This window comes from Dermacentor albipictus, chromosome 1, assembly GCF_038994185.2.
Source record: "Dermacentor albipictus isolate Rhodes 1998 colony chromosome 1, USDA_Dalb.pri_finalv2, whole genome shotgun sequence".
In the NCBI taxonomy this organism is placed as follows: domain Eukaryota; kingdom Metazoa; phylum Arthropoda; class Arachnida; order Ixodida; family Ixodidae; genus Dermacentor; species Dermacentor albipictus.
Window position 1 is genome coordinate 33,898,945 of NC_091821.1, and position 18,916 is coordinate 33,917,860.

General features: G+C 46.9%; 1 protein-coding gene across 1 annotated transcript in view; it reads left to right on the forward strand.

The window, feature by feature from the left end:
- LOC135901104 (uncharacterized) overlaps positions 1 to 14,500 on the forward strand; it is a 30,933-nt gene extending 16,433 nt beyond the window's left edge. Inside the window, exons 3-5 of the mRNA XM_065430783.2 lie at positions 7,991 to 8,212; positions 11,227 to 11,430; positions 14,213 to 14,500. Of these exons, the coding sequence (XP_065286855.1) occupies positions 7,991 to 8,212; positions 11,227 to 11,364 (360 nt within the window). The 3' untranslated portion in view covers positions 11,365 to 11,430; positions 14,213 to 14,500. The remainder of the gene's footprint in view (positions 1 to 7,990; positions 8,213 to 11,226; positions 11,431 to 14,212) is intronic.
- Positions 14,501 to 18,916: the final 4,416 nt, after the last annotated feature.

Here is an 18,916-nt window from a genome sequence, read left to right on the forward strand (position 1 = left end):
TAAGAACGAGGACTGCAGATAAAGCCGGCCATCACCGCCTTGGCTATACAGTTCATCTATGTAGCGGCCCTTTCAGAGAGCAGGTTTTCCTTGCGTGGTCCTTCTCTTTATTTTTGTCGCGTCTCGTCCTTTCGTTCGTAACTCCTATTCTATATACTGGAGCAGCGTGGCGAGCAGGTTAGGTTACCCAGAAGCTAAAAGGGCCCGAATTACGGGGCGTGCGCCCCGGTGCACCACGCGCGGGATGTGCGGAGAAGCATCGGGGTACAGTGTATTATCTCCCCTGCCATCTCGCAGTGGAGGGAGACCGAAAACGTGTCATTCGGAGCGCTCTCTCGCACTCTGCGTGCGTGGTGATACCGAATAATAAAGAAGCTGGCGACACGCTCATACAAAATACAGAAACAGAAATAGACTTTGGCCTTCGTGCTGGGCACTATAAAACGTGTTTACAGTGGAACGGCTGGCTAGGAGAATCACCCTCGATTCTTCTTGTAAAGGCTCCGCGGTCTGACGTAACCTGCACGTTGGACGCATGGACTTTCGTCGCTATATATACGTTTGCCGCTGGTCGTAAATCGTGCAGCTTTCCTGATGTTCCATATGAGTTTTACGCAGCGATACCGAAGTCAGTTTATTTTCGAAACATCCGAAACACTGTTCACTATTTTTTCTTTTACTTAGCGGAACAGAAGAGCTATACCGTGTGGTGGCAGGTTATTTCAGTCATAACGCTGGGACAGCCTAGCGCCCAAGACTGATTGATGAATGCTGTCTGCATTATTCTAGTACTGTTTGTGCCTCTTTTTCACAGCGAACCTACACATATTCAAGTACGCAAACAAAATTAATCACATGGTACCAGCTAATGATGTGACAAAATTGGTAACTTGCTAGGTGTAGTTGTTGCATGCGAAAAATGGTAACGACTTGTGTTATGAAACGTAATTGCTAGAGCATACACTCACGGTTTAGCAATTGAAAGACGCCAAATTCAACACAGTAGTTCGCGAACGCTTTTAGCAAGATAAATACAAACAGCGAGTCTTAAGATACGATGGCCTGCTGCTACTTCCCCTGGTGTTTTATGTCGGAAAGAACATGGTACACATTATTTTCGTATTACAGCCCCCAAGCTACCGTTTGTCTAGCATAATCTTCTTTTTCCTTGCAATGGTCGGTGATAAGAGTGGCACCTAGGTGTTTACACTCAAGCAGCTTGTCATTTTATTGCAAGAAGCAGCTGCTACACGCCTAGGCAAAGTTACACCCTTTGGGGTGTATCTCTGCCACACAACAATAATCGTCATCTGCCTTGCTTGCGTTGCCTTTCTTGAAAACGCCGCGGCCGCTACTTTCCTGTCGGGAATGCTACGTCATGCTGATAACGCGCATGCCGTTCGTTACTGGAGAGTACCGGGCTCGCCGCGTTAAAGAAATCAAATGCGGACAAGACAGATGACGATTATTGTTGTGTGGCAAAATGGTGTAATTTTGCTTAAGAGTGAACCAGCGTGACAAGGTGAGACGAAGGAATGGAGAAAGAGAAACCAGAGATAAAAATTTTGTTTGATATCCTACTCGGACCGACGGGGGAAGTTGAAAGATAAGAAGGAAGTAAACTCCGAGCGTCGGTGCGTGATCACAGCCGTTCACTAGCACAGCAAAGGATTATAATTGACGCCAATTAATGTTAAAGCCCCTTGTGGAGGTATGTTGCCCTTCACGAATTGTAACAATGCCTTCGTTGTCCTGCTGCGATGACTTTGGAGGTTGGCAACCCAAAATTGTTTGTACTGACAGTGATATGTGACATTGTATCACGGACAGTCACAAAGAATATATAACCTGCCAAATATACAATGATGTGCTAAAAGGGAGAGCGATATAAATAAATAAATAAATAAATAAATATATATATATATATATATATATATATATATATATATATATATATATATATATATATATATATATATATATAGAGAGAGAGAGAGAGAGAGAGAGGGGGAAGGCATGGAGATTAGCCATAAGTATACCCTGCTACCCTGCACATGGGTTGGGGAAAAAAGGGGTTAGAGAGAAGGGAGGGGGAGAAGGAGGGGAAGAAAAGCATTGCAGCGGTATTGACATTGCCGGCACCCCCGTATATATCGATATTCAACTTCGTATTTTTATGTGAGTTCGTACTTGTTCGGTTACCCTTTGCATTTGAAGCGAGAACGGTTTTTATCTTTGAGCACTTAGAGAGTTACCACTCTCACTTCAATTCTTCTACAACGTGACAACCAGCTATGACCGCTGGATACATGACATAGATTCCAAAAAACACTGCTTCAGTTCATACACAACACAGGCCTCACAGCACACATATAATACACATATACGCACCAAGAATTATGCCTTAAGGGCAAGTCCTCATCGTAAAAAATAAAAAAAAACTTCAACTTTTGCTCTGGAGCAACACATCCTATATATATGTATACATGCAAGAGAAGGTCGTCGTACTGTGATTTTGGTGTCGTTTGGGAAGGTCGACACTTCTACTCAAAGCAAAGCATTGAAAAAGCGGGGATCACGGAGCGTTGCCCACCTTCCCCGCTAACTCAACGTATAGTGTTGCTGCTCGAGGTGGCGTTAGGGCAAGGAATCCACCCATCGACGAATAGCTCCGGATGTAGGAATGAAGGAAAAAGGGTTTATTTAACATTAGTTGCGCGGCTCCAGTTACAGAAGCCCCACTCAACGCAAGAGCATGTTAAGCGTCCAAGCTCACATCAGGCCACGTCGGCCCCACTGCACTAAATGTCTGCGCTTTTATTACCGACGTCTATCCTAGAAGATTCGACTAGGGAATCTGATGATTGTATCGCGGCGAATCACATTCGTCGAATCGGTTGCGATACTACGTTCATGATATCGCCTCGTCCCGCAGCACCTGCACATCCGATGCACCCGCACCTCCGATGGTATGGAATAGGGGACAGGATAGCAACCTGGGAATCCAAGATCGATGCCGTTCTTCGGTAGAATTTGACGTTGGTCCTTCTCGTCATTAGTTCAGGCTGTCATAGTGTATGTGTGTGTGGGGGAGGGGGGTAGTTTTCCTTTTGTGGACCCGTCAGCAGTCGGTGTCAACGCTGCGTTGACTTCTTGGTAGGCGCTGATGAATAGGTGCCGTTGCCTCGTGTCAAGCGTCTAATTAATGCCTTTGGCCGTGTTGAGACGTAACAATAGTCTCGGCTATTCTAGTGGCGTCAAGGCTCAAACCCTGCCAGCTTTGTGTTGCCTAAGTAGCGTTGCTTGAAGTACACACCAAAAACTTTTACCCCATTAAGGGTGCCAGTTTGTCCCATGGTTATATAACACCCTTACCTTTAAAGCTACAAAAATATATTGTACAGGAGAGCGAGCTCAAGCTACACCTGCGACAAGAGAACCGATAGCTGAAAACTGTCCACTGATTCCGACCACCTCGCGCGAACCGAAATATCTGACGCGAGAGTGTGTCAGCGACGTTCAATAAAATTTATTTCATGCAGTTTTCGTATCGTCTGTTGCACCTATCATCATAGTTACTTGCCGAAAAAGGTCTGTTCTTTTTTTTTTCTTCAGTCTCAGCTTGTACACCATCGAGATGCGACATCTTCAATGTCGTTGGCAACGCGTTCCCCATGCCCCCATCATTGTGATGCATCTATACACCAGGGCGTTGTTTCTCCAGCGCAGGAGCAGTTGCCTCGCGCGCTGTGTTGCGCGAACATGTCGCCTCCGCTTATTGTGAGAACAGCCGTCCGAGAAGTTTGAGAGCTACTTTGAACGTTGCTATCACTTTCAATGCTTCGGCCTTCTTACGAAACTGCCAATTTTTTAGGACCACAAAAGAAAATTTGTGTCTAATGCGTAGTTGCTTTGACAAGGACAGTAAGAGATGTTGGGACTCGGACTGGTCTGCTGGGGTCACTTTTTTCGTGTAACTGAAACGGTTGACTGTGCTGAGTGCGCGTGAGTGTCTGTAGTACATTGCACGTAACAGCATACGCGAAGTAAGAGTTTGATCTTTCATTTGGCTGCTAATTGCTCTGAGAGTGTGTCGTGCGTGCCAGAGGCAATTTCGCAAACACCCGAATGTCGCACTTTCGTAAGCAACAATTCTCGCAACATTGACTTGCCTCTTGTAAATACCTCATGCAGTGAAATATGAGAGAGGACAGTAGATAGAAAACAGTTGCCATTTCATGTTTCTTCAGCGTCCTTGCATGCACCCCGGACAGCGGGTTCGACATTCATATGCAATATATAAATCAGCCAAGATCAACGTTAAACGTAACGAAATTAACAAAGCTACAGCGGCGGCAAATACTGAGGATGGATGAAAAAAAAATTAACAACGCCATATGTACAATTGTGCAGACTGATTCTTTTGCTTTGAACATATTCGCATAAAAACAGATAACAACTCCGAGTTTTAAACAATGCGAAATGTTATCACTGCCTGATATGTTGGCAAGCCCTACAGCATTATCTAATTCTATAATAGGTAGAGCGACTAGTTGCTACAGCAGGCTTCAATGAAAAATTCCCAACTGCCGAATTGTTGGTTACTTCGTAGAAGGAGAGAAAGGAGGGGTGGGGTGTTATGGGAGTTCTATGCCCTAACGCAACACTGGGGGTTGCATTGCGGTACGAGACTGTGCATTACGGTGCGTGAATGGAAGGCCCCGGATTGATTTTACCCACCTTTGATGCATACGTATAAATCAGTGCACACGAACGTTTGTGCATTCCGTCCCCATCGAAATGTTAAAAAATGAAATTATGGGGTTTGACGTGCCAAAACCACTTTATGATTATGAGGCACGCCGTAGTGAAGGACTCCGGAAATTTCGACTACCTGGGGTTATTTAACGTGCCCCTAAATCTAAGCACATGGGTGTTTTCGCATTTCGCCCCCATCGAAATGTGGCCGCTGCGGCCGGGATTCCATCCCGCGGCCTCCGTGCTCAGCAGCCGAACACCATAGCCACTGAGCCCATCGAAATGTGGCCATCGCGGCCAAATATCGAACCCACGAACTCATGCTCAGCAGCAGAGCACTCTTACTGAGCCACTGCGAAGGGTCCTTGCCAGATAAGTCTCGTAAAGGTCACAGATATTGATATGCCTTTACTAGATTAAATGCTCGCTGAATGTTGTACGGAAACATGATAGCCATCACAAAGGGTTTTATGGTGCAAGGGTCAGATATGGCCAAAGAGTGCCAGTACTGAAACATGAATGCTTCCCCTTTTAATAGCAGTTACAATTCACGTGTCACGTAAGCGGTGTGTGAGGGGAAAACCACCTCACAATTTTACTGCCTTCCACTGAAATTGCGCTTAAAATTGGGTCACGCGTTTTAGTACGGATCACGGGGACGTCGTGGCTCCGCGTAGAATTGTCAGCGCAAATGCTTCGTCACCCTATTTCAGGTTTTGTTTTGTTCATATCCTACCCGCCCCCCGCCCCCTTTCTATTTCTCATGCCATATTTTTCATACTATACAGCTGACTGCACTGCACAGTCACAGCCGGAGTGACGCCGGTGCTGTGGCACAGGGTAGTAAATGCGGTCCATGTGTACATGTGAAAAAAAAGCGAACTTAAAATATACTTGGTATGTATTGCTTCATTTGAGGATTGTAGGCAGCCCATCTGGAGCACCCGTTCTAAGCCGCCATGGCATAGCAGCCCCATCTGTCGAAGGCCATGTCTCTTATCTTTACGAGCACATCCGCGTGTTATGAAGGTAGACCAAGCCCAAAATTTTCGTTATGTCCGGGACGTTCGAACCTTGGAAGTCGTGCGAGAACCTGTATGTGGCACAGCAAACCGCACCGACGTACGGCCGCCTAACCCATCAATCCCGGCGCTAGTACGCAGGCTCATCCATTGCGCAACGCTCTTGTAGACAGGTTCTGTCTCCGAAGCGCCCGAGTGCGACAATATTGCGACTCCGCGGGAGTTGGAGCGGTGTGTGTCGTGTTGGCACATCCATCAATCGCCAGCAGCGTTTAGCTTCCCTCAGTACACGTACCTGGAAGACAGCGTAAAAATGCTGCGAGCGTAAAAAGAAAGACTCATCACTCGGGGATTTTTCGGCCGACTCCCCTGGATATTCGTTTGCATATACGACTTTTACGAGCGCGCAACTTGCCATCCGAAAGTGGTCTGATACCTGATAACTCTCAAAACACAACGTGTTTAAAATGAATACTACAATATATGCAACCACAGGTCTGCCCACTCCAGTATTATGAAGCCAAAATATCAAAGGAGTATTTCAGCTAGAGACAGGAGATGTGTGTTTCAAAGTTTTCAATTTATTTTCTGTTAATCGCATAGCTGGAGTGTTTGTAACTTTTTTAACATTCAATTTTGCCCTGTCATCGTCGTGGGGTTCAACCGCGATTAAGGATGAGTTCCTTTGGCTGCTATATATGTCATGACAGTTCCTATGTATTACTTTTTCGATGCTTGCACTGCATTGGTATTTATGTACACTGTAACCCACCAACGCACACACAATACATAAATAAGAACCGGAGCACTCACATAACTCCATTATACCTTTCAAGGAACCTCTGCCAACTATGGAAATATATTAGATATTCACGTGATCATGTTTTGATGCGAAAGCTTCAAATGGCCCACTGATCGAAAAAGCCGGCGTCTGTAGCAGCGAAACGGCACCTGAATTCCCATTGGCTGCGACACCACGTCACGTGCGCCCCTCGACAGAGCAGAGCGGGCGAAAGGGAACACCTGCTGCTAAGTTGGCGCGCTGGATGTTGCCTGAGGAGTGAGGGCATCGTCGCGAAGCCACGTCACCCTCTCTCTCGGAGGCCTGTATTATCCGCGCGTTCCTTGTGCGTACAAGCTGTCGCCTACGTTCTAATTGCGCTTTGGCAATCGCTATAGATAAATTAATGTATAAAAACAGAATAAATTCTAAAGGAAAAACGTTGGCGGTAGTAAGTTTCGAATCTACGACCCCACGCTCACAAGCCGAGTGGCTTACCTACTGGGCTTAACCAGCGCCTCCTACATAGCAGGCTTATACACTCTGCTTTATTACATGGTCCTTGAACCAAAATTTCCATTGCCCAGCCCGGCGTGACGAAAGCGATTACGTCAAAATCACCGCGGCTTACTCGAGAGCGTCCCCATTAGATCCTATGGCAGTCGGACAAGGTAGCATTACGTCACGGATCGACGTGCGCCGGCCTTGTGCTATCTAGGAGGCGTTGGCTAAGTGTCTCAATGCGCTGGATTGCCCCCGAGGAGTTCATAACTCGAAGGATAGCTCAGCGGCGTTCAATTGGACATTATTGCTTTCGCATTCACAACTCATACAACGTGATTGTGTGTCCTCAGATTTTTTTCGCTTCCGAGCTTGAACGTTTTCAGTGCTCATTTCGCATTAGATAAATACACGCATCTCCACAAGTAAAGTTTTCTATTTCTGTACGTTGTGTCAACTTCGGTGAGCTAATTAGATTCAGCATCACACATCTGATCATAGCCACATTGAGAAACGGCGTTTAAAGACGAACCACTGCCTAAAAATAATCGCGACACTGGCCTACAGCTCATATGCCAGTGCAAGAGTTCTTGCCCTTATTGGTAGTTTTAACCTCATGAACAAGGCATTCTAGTAGCCAGAACATAAGTCGTTAGATACCTTAAAAATGACTGAGTACATGCATGTTCTCAATGCCATTTTTTCACATCATTCCACTTGCCACTTAGCCGACAGCCTACCAGGTGTGTGTCAGGCTAATCTTTTACTGCTTTCTCTTATGCTTTGCCTCACACTGAAAGCCTTCACCAGTTGAGGAGCTTGAAGTACTGCGTACAATTAAAAGAAGGACAAACCAGTGGACTGAACCGCAACTTAGTTGACGTATTTCTCGCGTGAGCTGACGGCCCCCCCCTTATTCGGTGCGCAGTTCTTCTACCTGGCACTGGCCCTTGTGGTTCTGCTGGCGGCGGCCCAGAGCGGCGTGATGGGCCAGGACGAGCTGCTCATGCCCTGGAACCAGTACCGGACCTCGCCGTTGCTCGAAGCGCTGCGCGGATGGATCAGACGACCCACCTTCACTTTCACACGCCCGAACTTCCTGCCGGCACTCAGCGCTAACGCCATCAGGCTGCGGCCAGGACTGCAACAGGTACGCAAGAGAACCAAACAAGGTGTTGGGAGAGAGTATGAGAGAGAGAGGTTTATTTACAGAAAGGCAGGGAGGTCGGCCTGTGCAATAACTTGCTCGGGCCTGCTACTCTACACTGGGAAAAGGGACAGCGAAGGGTGTTGTGGGAGCCCGTGTACAAGCCTTTGCGAATGTCTATAGCGCAAGGAGTCTCACGATCGTAAGGAATGGAAGCATGGCGACGCATACCATAAGCAGAAAGAACAGGTGCATGACTTGAGTGACACTACGTTTCTCCGCTATTGGGTGGTTAGGGCATAAACGACTGAGCACGCAACTTTTAAAATATCGCAACTATCTCTTGCGAACATTTGCCGACATGGATCTCAAGGTATCAACACTTGTTTGGCTGAAAGTTTTATCCGCGCATCAAGGATGACAGCGATGAATCGCTGTGTTGCACTAACTCAGTCCAACTAATTTAACATATACGGTACTGGAGCTAAAAACTCTTATTCTTAAAGCTTATTTTGATCGGCGAAGCAAAGATCTTGCAGCAGTGCAGTGACCGCAGCCTGAGCTACGATTTAATTCATTGCTCTGCGTCTGATGTTTTCTCGTAAACCTTAGGCCGCGGGCACCTGCACCACTCTCGATTCTTGCGACAGTTCGCTCGTACGGGAAAATTTTGAAGTTAAAATTTTATGGCGGTAATCGCCCTGATGAAACAGGGCAAACGACATAGACCCAGGAAATAAGGCTTGGAACGCACGTCAGGATATTTGATTAATGATTTTAGGTGCTTGGGTGGCGGTGCATAGCAGAATCATAACGCCGGTGAGCGTGTCACCTCACTATTCAACCGTAAACCGGGGCAGCATGCCAGGCCTGCGACCAATATTCGATGAGCTGAAGAAATGTACCCGGGGCTTATATCAATTGAGAACTCTACTGCAGCCACTATGCATGAACCGGCGGACCCTTTGCTGGAAACCAAGACGCAGCATTTATCTTGCAGCTCTGTAAGTCATCATACACATGAATCATAGGACGCTCTTGAATGCAACATAGAAGCACGCACAATAGATGTATCTCGCTGCATACGTAGGAGTAGTCAATGTCAAATAGCTCGACAAGTTCAACAACAACTTTGCAAAGGTATGCCAGCTTTCAGTATGATGCCCAAAGTAGAGTAATGGCAGCCTCCAAAAATGTGACCAATTTTTACTGAAGGCTGTTAGGAATTATGGTGATGCTTGTCTTCAAGTTGCATCGGTAGGTAATGGCCTACGTGAGCATTTTGCTCGCTTCATCGAGTATTGATAACATGGTGACTTTCGGCGCACGACGACAAAGCTGGCTAGATAATGTAACTCCCAAAGCTTGTTGAGTATGTACAGGCTGCTGCTGCCAAAAGCTCTAATTCGGACAAATGTTAAATACAGAGGAATCCTTTTTTCTTTCGGTGCATTGCTATAGTTACTCGAAATGTTCATTGGGGACACGATAAATAAAAGGTATAAGTTTTAAACGCCTCATGGACAATATAGATTCGTTAGCGTTGCATTCTGTGGCATGTGAGTAGATCCGATGGTGCAGGCGAATACAACTGAAGAAAGCTTCGCCTTGAATTTACCTGTTGTACTTCATGATAGCCGCTGTCAACGAAGCCTGTTTTCATCATTTAGTCGCATGGACCATCACAATTATTCGCGAAAGCCACGCATTATCATTTAGCTTTCTCAGATTTATTTCTAAGCATATGATTTCACAAGGATTTAAAATAAAACCAGCGCGACACGGCACACCTGCTGTATCATGCTAGGTTACATACTGATCGTTGGCGTTGTTTATTACGCGATGAAATCGCGAAGGCAGGCTTAAACAGCCAGCTATACCGAAGCGGCGCCACTTGCGTTCACTGCTAGGTAGAGGACAAAACGGAAGAGCGTGGAATATCAGCGGCATGGAATAGTCCTGTCATATCCCGCTCGCTTTTTGTGTGCCGTCGAAGCGTGTTCTGAAGCGCGTTACAAGCTGTAGTAACCAGCAACAAATTCATGCAGGAATATTTCCGTTACAAGCCCATGCTGGCTTCCGTGCACCGTCCCATATTTTCCCCTTTATTTACTCATTTACACCATCTTTACCGCAAGGTATGCTGCTAGTGCCTAACGAATGACGATATTATAAATATACTGCTTTCATCCTGCTAAAAAAAGGAAAAAAAAGACGAACAGGAAATGAAACTGACTCGCCATCCCGGCCCTGCAAAAGCGGATGTCTAGCGAAGCTGTTAAAGACCACCGCTAAAACTGCTGAGGGAACTACGCAATGCTTTATTGCCCAATTCCTACTCCGGCGCATTGTTCAGGTACAGGAAATGGTGGACGTGCGGACTTCCCCTGTGCTGTAATTCCACGGCAATACGACCAGGTGCAGCAAGCCGCCGCTGGTCGCATTTCCATTTGTTTTCCATTTTCGCGCCTCGTATTCACGCTGCTCCTCGGGATTCCTAACTGTGCCTTGCCTACGCATAGGGGTGCTGTAACAACATTGAAATCAGTTGCTGGGCTGGTTATTTTACATATTTTAGGCTAGTTACGTCACTACCACGTCACAAGCTGCCGTCGCCGTTGCAGCTTGCGCAATAGTAATCTTTACAGGGAAACGTATGCGGGGAGCGCCCGGGCTTCACATTGTTATCAAGAGCGCCTTATCATCAATGATGTGGTTCGCGTGCTTGTTTTTTATTCAAACAAATCCTTTTCTGTATGATGCAGACGTGATGTCAAAGAATGTATGCACTTTGATGAAGGTATTTCTTTTTTTTTGCGAGGACAACGCCGAGAAAAATCCTGACCAACTAGAGGCTAACAGCTTCGATGTAAAACAAGAAGATGAGAATTTGTGTTTCCAAGCTTGTGATCTAGTGCAGCTGCCGGCTGCGCTGCTCTGACGCCTCAGTGCGCGCAACACGGTCTAGCCAGCAGCGGCACGATGCGGTTACCCACAACGCGAACGTTGGCGCGCAGGTGCTGCGCCCCATGCTTCAGCGGCCGGCCATTCAGAGCATGATCCGGCCAGCTCTCAACCTGCGGCCCGTCATCGCCACCGGCATCGCCAACCTGGGAAGCCTCATCCGGCGACCTTTCCAAAACTTGGAGGAATGACGCACGTATACGCAAAGCCGGGCATCTGCGTTTGAAAGCGTCATATACTCTTCAGCATTCCGTGAGGTAAGGGAACTTCCCCGCGGCCATTGATTTGCTGCGCCTCGTGAGAGGGTTTTGATTGCTCTCCCACCTCACATGAATATACGTGCAAGATGCGCTTGACGTGCTAAACATAGGCTATTGTACATCCTGAAATGCTTTTAAAATGAATGAATGAATGAATGAATGAATGAATGAGCGAGCGGGGGAGTCAGTGAATATGGGTGGCAACAGTTAAAGCTGTGTCTTATAGTATGTAACAGTGTTAGCAAAAGGCATGGTATGTACGATCGTTCGGGATTAATAAAATAGTAACGCCTCTCAAAAAACGACCACAAAGACAGAAAACAGATCGGAAAGCTGACTTCAAAATCATAACCAAGGTATGCATCCCTGTCGTATTAGATGATTAGTCATCGCAGAAAAAAAAAAGATATACTAAGCACGTGTAGCACATTTATTTTCCCCGCTGGCACCTGTAAGCATTCATGGCGTATCACTGGGCTGCGACAACACAGTTAAAAAAAAAGAATGTAATCACTGGAACGATTCCACCTGCTCTGAGCATATTTACTGTGACAGCAACAGAGCACTCGCAGCGGACACTGCCACTTTCTCAAAAATTTCTTTGCAATGTGCCCAACGTCGTCGTCTTCCGCTACAGTATTGTCTGCTGTGGCTTCTGAAGCCCATGCATGCACGGACCTCACAACTGCGGGGTATGCGTCGCTTGTAAAAAACCACACTAGTTACGAAGAGTCAATGCTGCGTGACAGCTCAGCGGTGATCGCGTCCCGCTCCCAACGGGACGTTCCCATGGGTTCGAACTCCAGTGGCGGGCAAAGTTTTGTTTTCTGTCGCCGTTTACGGCGAGACTGAAGCTGAGAATGAGGAGGTAGTTTGGGACAAGACAGTGTAGCGGAAAGGGCGCCCGACATACAGCCAGCCAAGTTTCGAGCGTTTACCTACAGTGTCAGTAAACGTCAGAGAGGGGAGCAGTATACTGCATTAATTAGTAAAGAAAGTATTGTGGTATGGTGCCCGGTGTAACGAGAAATCTTTCCGGGGAACTGGGAAACATAGCGCGAAATTACTGCGTAAAGCTTTCGAGCACTTGCGGAAGGAAGTTTTATGAGACAACTTCGTCTTTGTGGTTCCTGAGGTGTGGTCGCATGTTTGTGGGGCCAGTTCAAGTATACGAGAGTGGTGTGGAGTGATAAAACCTTTGTTCAAACTTCAGGTACGTCAGAATACATTTAGTACCGTTTCTGAACTCCCTGCGTGGGGTATATTACATAATCGGCTAACAACGCAAGCTGAGTACCGGACAAACTATTGCGGACAATGTCGCTGTAAGGATGTCATCCAACAACACTGAACTGCGCATCATCAACGAGTGGCGGCTATCTCGAGTGCATATCTTACTCCTTGGAATAGAGCAGGAAACTATTTCTACAGAAAAATGCTAGCGCCCCAAATGTAAACGTTCTCCGTAGTCCGTTTACCAGGCTTTGTTCTTTCCACGACCATTGCCCATGCGGGAGCAATGTTTCTGGAAATGTTGACGCGGGGCATTCGATATCACGGGCTGAAATGTGTGCGCCATTTTAATCGCTCGAGAAACCAACACGCCCACGCCGGTGTTAGCGCAAATAACCACCTTATTGTGCCACGAATGTAGGCAAGTCACGTACTCTCGCCGAGACATGTTCACAGCCGGCGTATTTCAGTTCCGGCTTCGTTTTTGTCGCGAGTGAAACCGCGCACAACATAACGGGGGCATGCAAGCGGGCCATGGCTGTAGAAGGCGTCATCTCGCTGCGCAAGAGTGGGCAAGTTCGGCTTAAACTATGTGGGCCGGCTTCGGCAAAAGTATTTCGGGTCACGCAGGAAAGAATTTAGCCGTTTGTTCTCCTCAGAGCTACGCATTAACCGGTGATCGCGAGCAGACCTCCCCGGTAGAACGAGCACGACACCGTTAACGAAGAACGGGGAACGGACGCGAAAACAAAGGCAAGAAGAAAGAGAACGCGATGTCCTTGACAGAGAACGAGAACCATCGAACGAGGACACACGCCGCGTACACACGGGGTGGTTTCCCCCGTCGTTGCGACGAAGAGAATAGCCTTGTACACGGTGACCGAGACTTCCCGAACGTTCACACGTCATGGTTCCTGGTGTGTAGCTGCGGGGGGCCTTCGGTGCGTACCATGACGAAACGAAATTGACGGCGTGCGCCAGGCGAAGGCACTTGGATCTGCCTGCTCGGAAGCAGCGGTACGGTCACACACTCCTCGTGTACAGGCGGAATAAAATACGAGAAACGGATTTCGTCCGCGCGCAACCGGAGCTATATACTATGTACCGATCACTATCAGACCATTTTCCCCTTCGCTGTGATAAAGAAAAAAAAAACGAACTTGGATGGCACGTTTTGGAGCGCGTGCAGCTAACTGTGCAATAGAAGAAAACACGTTACAACACTACTGCGTCACCTCTTGCCTTGTTTTTTCCCCTGAGTGTACACTCTGACTGTTATCCCCTTCCCTGCTCTTGATGCCATGGCGTTATACGTCCCCCTTATTTTGGTAACGGTGTAACTGAGGCGCTCGAACACTCAGATGTGGTTGACAATGCAAAGGAATGGCACTGTGTTGTGGACTACTCGACCACCGTTCTGAGAGACTAGGCCATGTTAACCATACCGTGATATTTCTTGGCTGGTAATAAGTGTGCTGAGAAACTATAATTGATTGATTTGTTCAAAGTACTAAGCAACGTTTTCCGTGTCGCCTTCTTCGGACAGGTTCCGCTGGTTTGGAGCCCCACTTCACGTCTCATCAAGCTCGAAGTAGCTTCGAGTGGTGCAAGTTGCAAAACCATCTTCGCATCGCTTCCTGCTGCCACTTTACCTTCGTCATCGCAGCGCATATGTACAGTTCGGCGATCACTGGGAGTGCCACTGGACGGACCTCGGTGGTTGATCGTTTTTGTAGCACCTTTTTTTTTTTCGTTACACCGCGCCACTCACACTCAGCGCATATTTACCGACGGCGGGACCACACTTCACCGACCTTTTCTCCCAGATAACAGTCACACCACTAATTTATTTCTTGAATGAATAAAAGAACATATGTATACATACAGATTTATCACAGCACAGTGTGTCCGCTTGCCTCAAGTTATTACAAAAATAGAATTATCTAGTGCCATGAAAATGGTTTAATGAATGGTGTCATAGTTTGTCCTTTCTTTTGATCCCAATACTCTTACAGCTAAGATAATGAAATATTGTTACTAGAAAAAAATATTATGTAAAAGTGAAGCGTGAGCAGCGTGTTAACTAGACTAACGAGCATATAGCTGCCTGCATTGTGCCTGCATTTTTTAACATCTTTTTGAGAAGCGTGAGTTGAAGCACGTACTCTTGACATTGTAAAGAAATATCCTAATATCTTAAGAAAAAGCAAATGCTGCCTGGCGTGTGGCGCACTGTGCCGGAATAATTGGATTGCTCTTGCGACATATACAAAATTGCACTGACACTGCTTTCATGACATCGCCCTGTTAACTGGACGTCTCATAAGCTCATTAAGAGTTCTGGTGTCGGAGTAACACCCTGTTATTACCCATGCGGCTGTCACTCAAACAAGTATTTCATGACTCAAAAGTTGGCGCTTTGTGCAAGAACGAAGCGTGGTTTGACCAATCAATGGTGAAATATGAAGGTGCACTCCCGCATCGGAAGCACCTAAAGGTCAGCGTCCCTCTGCGAGTGCGTTAATCAGGCGTACAAATTTGCTTTAACAGCAACTGCTCTTTGCAAGGTGGTGGTGATAAGGCTTCAGGAGGCAGGGTAGGCTTGGCAATCTAGGGCGGAAAATGTTGTGTCTGAGTGCCTATCTCGGTTTCACGATGTGTCACCACGTGTCCACCAGTTCAGTCGATCGCAGAAACATAAGAAGGCACCAGACTTCGTTGCACGCTGTCCGTGGTAATTCCAGCAAAACTAGTAGTTCTGCACATGCGCGAGGAAGCTATATGCTATCGAGCAACCTGTTCCTTTAAGCACAGAAGCACTGGCAGGTCCAGATGAAGTGCTCCGCGCCGCACATTTTGTTGCACTCAGTGTAACATAAGGATGTGGCACAGCCAACCTTAAACGTCCATGCTGGATAGTAGGCCGATATTGTTTGTACTCGGCATTGTTAGTAGGCTGCTGTGTGGTGAAGCCTCTTCACAATGCTTGGCTGGTGCAGCAAAGTCCAAAATAATTGAAGGTGACGAGAACTTGCCTCTTTAGGGAGCTCGCGACATAACGGCGGTATCATCGTAGAAATACCGGTAATTTTGAAGGTCCGTGCGTGAGTTAGCGAATTCTATGGTGGCAAACGTTGAAATAAATAAATCGATTCCTTCAGTACCGGTCAATCATTCCAGAAAAAGACTTGATTTGGGAATATTGCCAGTGCCGCAGCTAGCACTGTGGAAAGAGGCAGGGGACGGAAGAAGAGGTGCCAACACAAGGTTCTGGCCTCGTATATGGCTAGCCCGATTTCTGAGACGAGCAGCCAGTGTTCCGCGTCGTGGGCCCGATACCATCGGCCATACCATAGAAACGAGGTCTTTATCTCGCATAGCCCCCGCCGGAATAAGCAAACGTAATCGCTAGCGCAAGTAACCAGTTCACTTGCCGTAAAAACAAAGGACACTCGAGAGCGGCCGGCTCGGACAAATGGTCTGCCGCATTATGCCAGGGGGCAATGTAACTTGCACGAGGCCACTGACTCTTATGCAAAATACCCCCACCCAGTCCGGATCTCTCCGACGCAAACCGCTTTCTCCTCGCCGGCACATGAGTGAGCGTGTGTGCACGGGAGAACAAAGCTCATCCTTTAAGGAGAGGAAACCCTTTCTTGCTTTCGGCGTCCGTGCAGTTCTCGTCACGAAAGCGGCCGCGCAGACCGTGGGCATGCCGAAAGAGGAAACCGGTTCAAGAGCGATGAGAGCCGTAACAGCTGATCCTCTTTGCGGCAGCTCAGCCAAGCGCGGCCCTTTAACTCCTCCTTAGTGAGCATTGGCCGTCCTCGCGGCGTCTCGTGTTTTGAAACTTGCTTCACGGCTGCTTCCGACGATTCCGATTATGGTCTACGACTGGGAAGCATAACCCCAACGTGGGAACGCGAACCGGGAATAGATTACGTGCCGCTCGTGCAAAAAGAGGCGAGGGGGCAGTTCATGAACGAAAGTTTGACAAAACGCGGCAGGGCGTGACCCATAGAGACATCGTCCACGAGGAGTCAGAATCGCTCTTTCGAGACGAGCTGGAACACTCAGCGAGCTCTCGGGATCTACGCGCGGTGCGAGATACATATTGCTTCGGGTAAGTATGCTACTGTACAACTTCCAGATGTGCCGCGCAACCGGCTGGTCAATGCATCAGCGCCGTTTATCTACCTGTAAACATACCATCGCCCCCTGCCTTCCTTAATCAGGCTTGTTGTGGAGGACATAAAAATTGCAACAGCGCAAACACATGCAACCACAAAGTACGAAGGACGAGACACAAGCGCTGTCCTTCGTACTTTGTGGTTGCATGTGTTTGCGCTGTTACAATTTTTATGTCAAGTATGCACCATAGGAGCACAATCTAAAGGCACTCTACAAAGCTACACCTATCCACCATCCTTAGCGAGGAAACTGGGATAGTGGCGGATACAGAATCTTTGAGCCATTCAGAGATTTCATTTTCTTCCAACGTACTTCAGCTTTCGTAACTTGGACCATGGTAGCGCTCTTCAAATTAGGTTTTTAAACTTCTTTTACGCTATGGTCACAGCAATGACAAAAGCTTAAATTTGTCAAATTTCGGGCGTTGGCCATTACAAAGAGATGACGTGAAATGTCTATGCACTAATAAGGGATTTCTTGAATATAATTGTGCATTGCCGTCTGTCGACATTTCATGATTATTAAGTGCCTCACCAAAACATCTTTCCTGGAACACCGTGGCAGTACCACACCAAGTCAGTTCTAGCTAGGTTGTCAAAGCCTGGGTGCATAACACTTCTAGTAGTAGTGAGCGACAAAATGGGAAACTGAGGGGCTTGATAGTTTGTTAGACACAGTCACAAGAAGCCAAGGAAAGCATAGAGGAAATTAACGGCTGTTTCAGTTTAAGTGTACCGCTCACCAAATAAGCTTATGGATCATGTGAACTGAGAAAGAGCTGAATATGTCCGCAACCTCACAATCTAGCCTGGTATTCGCATTTCCAGCCTCTACTGGTATACTCTAACAACATTATGATAAACAGTTTTACTAACTACTGATACAAGCTACTCAGAAATTCAACGTTTTCTGATATCTTATAGTCCTCAAACCTTTTTGCTCGACGGTCCATGTAATAACGAAAAGGGAAATTAAAGCGGACGACAAAAAAAAAAATCTTGCTGCCGATGGGAGCTGAACGCACATTTCAGCTTTACACGAGTGATGCTCTACGATTTGAGCTAGGCGACGGCTGTCCTCCCGAAACTATCCGCCTGCGCGAGTACGCAGGCGAACAGAGAAAATGAATACTTGAATCAAAGAAATAGAATCTGAGAGGCAGCTAATTCAACAACTTTACCGCTGTTAGCGTGAACACTTATTTCCAAACAAATACGGGGGAGGAGGAAATGGGCGAAAGAAGAGAAAACATAGGGGAGTATGAAACGAAAGAAAGATTGAGCGAGAACTGCGAAAGAAAGGCGGCGAGTGTTTCCAGGCGCGCGTATGGTTCACTACCCACATCAGGGGATTACGGGGTGAAAAGAAAGAAAGAAAGAAAGAAAGGAAGAAGGAAAGAAAGAAAGAAAGAAAGAAAGAAAGAAAGAAAGAAAGAAAGAAAGAAAGAAAGAAAGAAAGAAAGGAAGAAAGAAAGAAACAATAAGCGCAATATTAAGACTAAAGGTGGCCACGGAGGCCCGTCGACTTCAGGAACTGCATGCCACCCTGCATGCCACAGTTGTATGCCACCGTAAAGGTAAATCCCTCCATGGCCGAGCAAACACTTTAGACAACAACCTTAGCCACCGGCTGCCACTGCGTGACTCCGGAGAACTTGTTAATTAATTAATAAGAACTTGCGGCTAGTCTGCTGAAACGTGTACATCACCAGACTCATGGTTCATGTTGGATTCGAGTAGAAGCCGCGAATATTCTTCGATGGTAAGCTTTTATCAGTCGAAAAATGTTTACTGAATCGAAGCACTGAGAAATATTATCATTTCGTTAATTAATAAAACATGTTGTTGGGCTAGTTGATGCATGTTTCTTGAACGGAAATGTGGTGCTGCAGTAAGAACGCGGACGACAGAAACGACGTGGACAGGTGGTGCAACTCTCCCGACTTACTCGAGAGAAACGGTGACAGGTTACTCTTAGTTTCCAGGCAATAACTGGGGAAACATTTTTCTCATTTATGTCTGTAACCGGGAATTCATTTGCTCTAAGGGTAATCTCAACG